The following is a 9,829-nucleotide window of genomic DNA, read 5'->3' on the forward strand; positions in this document are numbered from 1 at the left end:
ATATGTAATACAAAAAAAGCATAGACGAAAAAGCCTTTGTTATAACAAATATTTGTATACATAGTAAATGTTATTATATTATTTGAATAATAATAATAATTTATATTTAAAAACTTAAAGTGATTTATCAATGTTACTTATTGTTTACTGTAAAGTAACAACCATAAATAATATTTTCATATTAATGAACATGTTGAGATGCTTAAATTTATTACGTCAATGAAACAGACGAAGTCACGGGTTAACTTTCCTTTGATCATTGTTATAAATAAAATATCGTTACCAATGTATATTACATTGCACAGAACGCTGCGTTACTAATATGTCGTTTCAACGAAAATACAAATATTATCATTAAAGGTCATATTACATATTACCCAAAATATAATATAACTTGTGTTTAAAGTATAAAAGGTAAGACAATTTTTTTTTAAATTATTTTTAATTGTCAAATCGAGTTTACAGTTTCATTAAATAAGGCAGCGTTGATCATAATTGTTTTGTCAAGACTACTCTTGTCGTGAATCAATAACTCCATTTGAATGTAAAGTTTGTGTTAGATATGGCAACGACAATACTAAATTTGTAGCGTTAACGGTTGGTTACCGATTATATTCCGATTTAACTTCGAACGAACCTTGAAATTGACAGTTAATTAGTAGACTTGGTCATGTAAGTTATGCCCCTCTCTCTGGGCTATTCAGCCCGTAACATATAAGTACGTATATTTCATTCAAGAAGGTGTTTTTCTTTATTGAAAAAATATATAGCCACTCTGAGTAGGTATCACCCACCCATCATTTATTGTAGCGCCAGCAACAACAGCAATACTTAGTAATGTTGTGTTCCGGATTGAAGAGTTAGTGAGCCAGTGTAACTACAGCCAGAATGTTATGTACATTTCTATGGTCGGTAGCATATTGGTGATGTAAGGGATTGGTAGTAGTTCTTACAGTGCCAAAGTGACTACCTACTTTAACTAAAAAATGTCGAATGACTTTTTTTTGCTAGTTATCGACAAATTAGATTTTTTTATTGATGATATGATTTATTATTATTAAATTAACCCGCATTGGAGCACCGTGGTGAAATATGCTCCAAACCTTCTCCTCAAAGGGAGAGGAGGCCTTAGCCCAGTGGGAAATTTACAGGTTGCTAATGATATGATTTATATTATTATTTTATTCAAAATATTTTTTAAATTGAATATAATTATAATAGCGGGTACCTCAGTAGGTGGTCAGGTAGTAGTGTCTCAGTAGCAAAGTAGTCATTAGCAGCAACTAGTCCGTAGTCTCGAGGTTGGCTGTGTGTACACCACGCAGAGGGTGTGTTTCTCATGCCTCAGATAGCACGTAAATCCGTTTTGAGCTTGAACTCTTTCCAGTCGTACCAGATTATTTAAGGGCATGTTCTCCCTAGAGATTCGCTGCAATATCCGAAGCTACCTGGAAGACGTCATCATCATCATAATCATTATCAACGTCATCTCCTGACTGGTCTATAGGTTTTTGGCCTCGTTTTAATGCGTTCAATTCATATTAAAAATACAATGCCTGAGCACAATTTTGTTGCACCGCGCTTAAAAAACTTCGTCTAAACAAATATAATCGATAAATTTAATATTAATAATAACGTGTAAATATATTTTTTTTTTCAGATAGATTTGATGATGACCATGAAAAATTTAATATGTGAGTACTCTTAATAATATCTAAAACATATAGAACAAACGATGCGCATACGTTCGATCTCTTTAAAATATAATTCACTCAAACAAGCACATTGTATTAAATTAATATATTCATTCATTCATCATTTTTTTTAGTCATGACTTGACTTTGTTGCTAAAGATATTTCATTTTGACATTCATTATATCAAAGATATGAACCATTTAGGCTGATTTATTAAATATTGTGTAGTTGTAATTTTAATCAGTTATTTTTTACTTTGGTTACTTGGTTAAAATCATATGACGTCATTGGCAAAACGATGGCAAAATAAACAAAATTCACCTCATATTCAAGATGACGGAGAAAGCTCAAACGGAATCTAGCTCGATAATTTAAACTTAAGATTTTCTAAACCTACACAATATTTAAAAATCAGTCCTCTTGCGTCTCAATCATTTTGAAATGTTATGTCACCGTGATATTGTATATATCGTTTGATATAATCTATCTTTCGTAATCGTATAGCTTAAAGATATTCTAAACGGCGATTTAACTTACAATAAAGCAATTTGATTTCAATCTTTCGGGTAGGTCAGGTTTAAGTTTTTTGTAATATAACTGAAGTTCATTCCGATAGATTATAATGTACCGAATAATATTGGGTTATTGTAAGCAGTATGTTACTGTTTTCAATCTCTCAACGGTTTATATTATCGCGAGATAGATTATAATCTAATAATATATAACATAATATACATGTAATGACTATACTGTCTGCCATACTCAATTGGAAGATATTAAGTTATTATATTACCGATGACTGTACTGTCTGCCATACTCATTTGGAAGATATTAAGTTATTATATTACCGATGACTGTACTGTCTGCCATACTCATTTGGAAGATATTAAGTTATTATATTACCGAATAGGAGTGATGAATTAAAACAACATTTTAGTAAATAATATCAGTAAAGAAATATTTAATATATAATCAAAAACATAGTAACAGCAGTATATTATATACTTATAACAGTTTATACATATTTTTTTCAGGTATAATCTTGACAGTATATCAAATAGTAATTAATTATTCTCATTGCGAATTTCTTGATGATCAGCGTGGATGTCATTCAGATGAGAACATATGTGTTACTAAGATGTATTGTGTTGACTACGTGGAATTTCATCAAATGAAGATAGGACGTAGTGTTTCTCATGAATGTTATGACTCAATTTATTTTAGAAATAATCATTATGTGCCTATTTGGCTATATTATAAAATATATGAAAAAAAATACAATATCCTAGAAGAGCTAGATCATTTTCAAACTCATTTACTTTCCGTTTTGGATATTACATTTAACAATTATGAAACAGTTCCAACTATTTATAGTTTGCCAAATCTAGAATTGTTAAATGTGTCACACAACGAAATAATTACTGCCAAATTATACAATAAATATGATCTAGTTTCTCTAAAAGAAATAGATCTTTCTTATAATGAGATAAAAATAATAGACGATAATCAAAATGATTATTATATTTATAGTGGATTAAAAAAGATCTGGTTATCTCATAACGAACTATCATATTTGCCTGATACCACATTCCATAAATTTTATGACTTAGAGCTTTTAGATTTGTCTTACAATTTTATTACCAATATAACTCAATTGACATTTGACGGCATAAATCATTTAAAAATTTTGAAACTGTCTAATAATGGAATTGTTGACATAAATTCGTCATTATTCCGTTTTAATAAACTCGTAGAACTATATCTTAATAATAATAAACTTGAAAATGTTCTGGTTCGAGATTTTAAATATTTAAATGAACTTGAAATATTAAACTTAAGCGACAATTATATTGTAAATATAGAAAAAAATGTTTTTAATAATTTAAGTTCTCTAAAACAAATCGACTTGAGTGGTAATCTTTTGACAGTTATAGGAAAAAGTATTTTTTATACGAATATTTTTTTAAACAGCATTAATCTGTCTGCGAATGAACTAACTGAGATACCAACATATCTTTTCCAAGCAGAATCTATATCATTTTTTGCTATTCAAAAAAATAATATACAAGGGTCTCTAAAAAAGGGTACATTTGTAGGTTTGAAATTTAATACTAGATTAGATATCAGTTATCAAAGCATTACGTCCATCGAAGATTTAGCATTTTTAGGTCTCGATAGTCTAAAAGAATTATTATTAAACAATAATATCATAAGATCGTTGTCAAATAAATCTTTTAAAACCCTTAAAAGCTTACTAAAGTTAGATTTATCATTCAACCTGATTACTCAGATAGATTTTGACAAAACTGACTTGTTCAACCTTCAATCGATGTTATTACATGATAATCATATTATACAAATCAAAAAAGATTATTTCGAGAGTTTACCAAACTTACAATTTTTAGATCTATCACAAAATAATATATCAAAAATCGATATTCAATCGTTTCAAGCATTGGAACGTGTTAGTAATATACTAATTAACAAAAACCCAATAATCGGTAATTTAGAAGCGGAAACTCTAAAAGGATTAAATTCCGTTCCAATGCTTGATTTATCTCATACATTGTTGAATGTTATAATGAATGCATCATTTGATGATATGATACATTTGAGTTATCTTAATATATCCCATAGCAAAGTAAAGGAATTGCAGTATAACACGTTTTTGAATACCGGAAACATTGAAATTCTTGATCTGTCTTACAATGAAATAAATGAATTCAGTTTAAATTCGACAAGCTTAGTAAACCTTAAACAATTATTACTTAATAATAACAATATAATTACATTGTTTGGTGATATATTCAAAGGTATGCCATTACTAAATAAAATATTATTATCGCATAATCTTATTAAATCTGTAGATGACGAAACATTTAAATATCAAAAATATTTAATGTATTTAGATTTGTCATTTAATTCTAATATACAATTAAATGCAAGTATTTTAAAGGAAGCTAAGTTATTAGAAACATTAATTTTGTCAGGTTCCATGTCAAATAGAACATTGAAAGAATTCGGTGATATTTCTCAATTGACCAATTTAGAAGTTTCACATTCTTATATTAATAACTTAAGTAATATTGGCTTAAATAAAATTGAAAAATTACAGTTTCTGGATTTAAGTTACAATAATATGACTCAGTTAGAAACTGGTGTATTTGCGGGCATGGATGAAATATATAGTATTGATATAAGTTACAATCAATTAAACATTATAGAACCTGGTGTATTTAAGGATAATCACATGCTTAATTCACTTAATATTTCGCACAATAATTTATTAGTAATAAGCTATGGTGTACTCCATGGCTTGATTGGTTTAAGAGTCCTTGATATATCCTATAATTTTATAAGTGACTTAGAAGCCGAACGGTTTTATGCAGTGGCAAACTTAGAAGAACTTATTGTAGATCATAATAGAATTACAGATATTTCCATTGAAAAATTCGGCAGTACAACCATAAAAAAATTAAGCATCGGTGATAATCCACTGTCATGTGATAAAGTATACAATTTAATAAAACATAGCGTCAAGCCGTTGGTTATTACTGCTTTAAGATACGTTAAAATTAAAGAAGAAAACCTATTTGGTATAACTTGTATACCAAATCAAAAATACTCATTGTACAAAAATGCAAACATTAGTCAAAAAACACATGGAGATAATAATTTTAATGTATTAACTGAAATAAGAGATATTCTTCTAAATTTAAATGTTGATAAAGGTCGAAGTGAAGAAAGAAAACCAAAAAATGATAATATATATAATGACACACAATTATTAAAAGTCTTGAGCATAGATTATGCAACTAAAATCACTGAATTGAGTAATGGAACTTTAGAATTAAATGAAAAACAGGAAAATACGAATAAATTACTGGATAGAATATTAAAGGTAGTTGTTGCAATGAATTCACTTAATAGGAGGATATCTGCACCAGTTGAATTTAATGTAACATCTGAAAATTTCGTTAATTATATAAATCAGTTAAGACAAGATTTCGACAATGCCATGATATTAGATAAAGAAAAAATACTCGCTGAAGTAGACAAAAGAATAATATTAATAAATAAGCGTATTGAGTCAGTAATAACGGGAATCCCATCAGTACCTCAAAATGAAAAAATGACTTCCAATATCGAACCTAAATCATCGATTTTTGTAGAAACGTGTGTTGCTTTCATTCTTTTGATTTTAGTTTGTATAGTTTTGTATAAGGCTTATAAGTCCAGATTTTATGTTCCTCGTAGAAGATCCATCAGTACTAGAAACATATCTGATGCTATGGATACATCTAATGTTTAATAATATTGATTTATGTTGGATACTACAACTGTCTTGTTTTATGAAATTTGTTGTAATCGTATTATAATAACAAATTGTATATTATATGTTTTTTAATATTAATAAAAATATAAATAATGTGTATATCTTGTTTAATTTCAATACATTAAAATATATATTTTAGTTGAATAAGTATTTGAATACTACGCATCAATTATATTATAGTTCAACAGAGGCACACGAATAAACAACGAAGTATAAAACATACGTGCCATGCAAAATTGCACACACAAGGGTATTGAGAGTGGCATGATGGAATCATACCTTTTGCTGTCACGGTATAAGACTCAACCTTTATCTTTAGGCAGGTACCCGAGCCCCTTTCACAGATTTATGTGGAATTCCTACCAACTAAAACCAGTGCGATGGCCGACTTCGGCACGGATCGGAGAAGCTGTGGGTTCGTATACGAGTCTTACTTCGAGGCGAGCTAATTGATGTTTGGCCAAGTAATGTGTCAACTTTAAATAACGTAACCTTGGATTGTATAAAGTTATGTTTTTTACTCATTTATTTTAGAAATGCCAGCAAAATAATTGACTATAATCACGGTATAGATGTTATGTGGTCATCTTTCCTTACAGTCACTGGTGGTCTGAGACACACAATTTAACAATATACTAAGTATTGCTGTTTGGAGGTAGAATATCTGATGAGTTAGTGGTACCTATCCAGGCGGGCTTGCACAATGCCCGTAATGTATGTGACATAACGTTAGTATTTTATTCTAGCATAGTGATGTTATCACCATTCTCTTGTTTTATAATTTTTATTTTAGTCGTTTTCCATAAACCGAATGAAGATCATTTTGGCTATCAAATGTTAAATAGTCATTGAGTTTTAATGTTTATCTTTACTTATTTTAATATAATTTTACATTGCCGTGATGGTTAGAGTTGTTAGAGTTCAAACCCGCGGAAGTAAACTGGTTTCAGTGTTACTTGCGAGGGCGTCGGCAGCGCGTATATACTAATGATCGAAACTCTGTAAGCTAAGTGGTGTATGCTAAGCGCTGGCGTCCCGCAAGGTGGCGTGTTGTCTCCTTTACTATTTTCTATATTAATTTCCTCTATCACTAATCACATTTCTTCTCTCTACCACTTGTACGCAGATGATCTCCAAATATATTCACAGATTCAATTTAGCGGGCTCTCGGACACCATTGATTTAATAAACAAAGATTTGATGCACATAAGTCAACGGAGTAAATCTTATGGTCTGAGAGTTAATCCCACAAAAACAAAGGTGATTATCATTGGTAGCCCGAGACTTATTTCACGGATTGACTGGAAACAATTACCACCTGTCCTTTTTGATGGCGTCTGTGAAACAGCAAAAAATCTTGGTGTTATCTTTGATAGGCACCTTTCTTGGGCACCTCAAATAAATGAGGTTAGTAAAAAAATATTCTCTTCCATTGGCTCACTGAGAAGATTGAAAAACTTTCTACCCATTCCAACTAAAGTTACACTAGCACAATCTCTCCTTCTACCGATTCTTGACTATGCTGACACTTGTTATACTAACTTAAGTGAGGAGCAATTAAATAAACTTGAGCGATTACAAAACCTATGTATACGGTTCATATTTGGTTTACGCAAATATGATCATGTTTCCGAATTTCGCCAAAAACTCAAGTGGCTCCCTATTCGCCTTCGCAGGAATACTCACATTTTATCTCTTCTCTATTCTATTCTTTTTAATTCAGCGACACCCTTCTATCTTAAAGAGCGTTTCACTCTCCTCAGGGAGACTCATAAGCGCGCTCTTCGCTCGAATGAAAATTTAATTCTCTCCATTCCTTCCCACTCTTCTTCTTTTTATTCTAAGTCGTTCACTGTTGAAGCTTCTTGAATTTGGAATTCATCACCTGTAGCTATAAGACGCGCACAGTCGTTAGCCGTTTTTAAAAGTATGGTTAAGGACTTTTACTTGTCGCATTAAGCAGTCATTGTCGTTGTTAATTTTTTGTTCTGTTATATCTCCTTTTTTATTATATATATTTTATGTATTTATTTATGTAAATATTTATTATAGTATATATTTATATTATATATATTTATTGTTATCTGTGTATTGTGTTAAGATTTTTGTATTATGTATGTATTTTATTATGACTTAAATTACTGTACCCTTCCCATATATGTAAATATTATGATGCTCTGCCCAAAGGTTGCCTGGAAGAGATCGCTGCTGAGCGATAAGGCCGCCTGTTGCACCTCATGCAACTTTGTGTAGCAATATTGTAATTTTTAGTTTTAAGTTTGGGTGCAATAAAGAATAAATAAATAAATAAATGTCTTACAACGTTCATAGCTTTTTTGTCATTAGACAATTCAAACTGCTTGTAGTAGTAGGCCATATTTTTCTATATTAAATGTAAAATGTATTAAAGGTACTTAATTGGATACGGATTAATGCTGTATTGCTTAAAATCGCTTCGAAAATAAGCCATTATTGCTAAAGCAATTTCCTTTACTTTCTTAGCAAAAAGTAAAGGATACCTTTTTAAGTTGTACATTATACTGTAGTACGCTATTTTGATCTATTAATGCAATGTAAGCGCAATAAAATGTGTTTGGCGAGATCACTTTAGAAGCCTCTAAAATTATTATCAGTGTTTCTCTATTATATTGTGTGTGTTGTATTATACATATAAACCTTTCTCTTGAATCAATCGATCTATTGAAAAAAAACGCATCAAAATCCGTTGTGTAATTTTAAAGATCAAAGCACACAGGGACAGACAGCGGAAAGTGACTTTGTTTTATACTATATAATGATATAACAAAGAACAAATGAGTCTACTACGGTATATAATATAACAAATTATGCTAAATCCACTTAAATCTGCTTGTTAGTCTATGCTTTTTGGTAAGGCAACGGGATCGCCAATGGCACGCAACCGCGGCAGCACCAGCTGCAGCCGCCGTAAGGCGACTGAACACATGGTACGCGCGCCTGTGCGCGCATTCTTCCTCATCCTCCATGTCGTAATGTGACGAACTCCCCCGAGTCCGCCATTGGAGGCTGGGTGTCAACGAAGCTGACACCCTGCGTCAGTTAAGATGGTTGGCACCGCCGCTGACCGCCGGTGTAAAACACCTGGGAGGTCGAGCACGAGATGAACTATGAAAGAAATGAACGCATTAAAATTTATTAGTGCTGGTTTATATAAAAGTCATCATAATACATAACATATAGTATATTTTATTTGGTGGATTATAAAGAGTAACTACTATTTTTTATCGGGTCCTCTCGAAGATTGTACAATCTTCATCCGGAACAATTAGTTGCTTTATATTAAAATTTATGTTTCAAAATGACGATTCAGAAGCGCATGTAAGAGCCTATTTGAATGAAGTATATTTTTAATTTTATTCTAGTGTATATAAATAAAATAATTTTCGTAGTCGTGTAAGTCGGGGGACTAGCTAGTGCATGTTATATGTGAGTACTTGTTGTTGCGTATCAAACGAATTGTGTTATTTGAGCATATTGCTGATAAAGAAGTCCCGGCGTGATACTACTAAGCAAGAAACGGGGAATACCCGGTACCGTGCAGCCAATGAAGATACGATGAAAATGCTTACACAAAGAATATCAATAGTTTTGTATTGTAGTGTGCTGTAATTGATTAATAATATATTTATATACGTTATTATGTATGAAATGACACAAACATTTTGATAAGTAATAACTTAATAATAATTTAAAAACATGCCTAATTATTTTCTTTGAGCCTCAAAATGATATATGCTTGCAAAATTAACATAAAGCCAT

The 9,829-nt window shown here is 30.7% G+C and overlaps 1 protein-coding gene across 1 annotated transcript; it reads left to right on the forward strand.

Moving 5' to 3' along the window:
* The first annotated feature begins 300 nt into the window (after nucleotides 1-300).
* Nucleotides 301-6,127, forward strand: LOC113401012 (chaoptin-like). Its single transcript, XM_026640719.2, has 3 exons — nucleotides 301-414; nucleotides 1,661-1,694; nucleotides 2,730-6,127. Exons 2-3 carry the CDS (start codon nucleotides 1,670-1,672, stop codon nucleotides 6,005-6,007), a joined length of 3,303 nt encoding a protein of 1,100 aa, XP_026496504.2. The 5' UTR covers nucleotides 301-414; nucleotides 1,661-1,669; the 3' UTR covers nucleotides 6,008-6,127.
* The last annotated feature ends 3,702 nt before the right edge of the window (nucleotides 6,128-9,829 follow it).

This window comes from Vanessa tameamea, chromosome 18 (assembly GCF_037043105.1).
Source record: "Vanessa tameamea isolate UH-Manoa-2023 chromosome 18, ilVanTame1 primary haplotype, whole genome shotgun sequence".
In the NCBI taxonomy this organism is placed as follows: Eukaryota; Metazoa; Arthropoda; class Insecta; order Lepidoptera; family Nymphalidae; genus Vanessa; species Vanessa tameamea.

Coding starts and splice junctions, on each gene's coding strand:
- LOC113401012 (XM_026640719.2), top strand. CDS start 1,670: ATGATGACCATGAAAAATTTAATAT. Junction 1,695..2,729: donor GACCATGAAAAATTTAATAT/GTGAGTACTCTT, acceptor TATTTTTTTCAG/GTATAATCTTGACAGTATAT.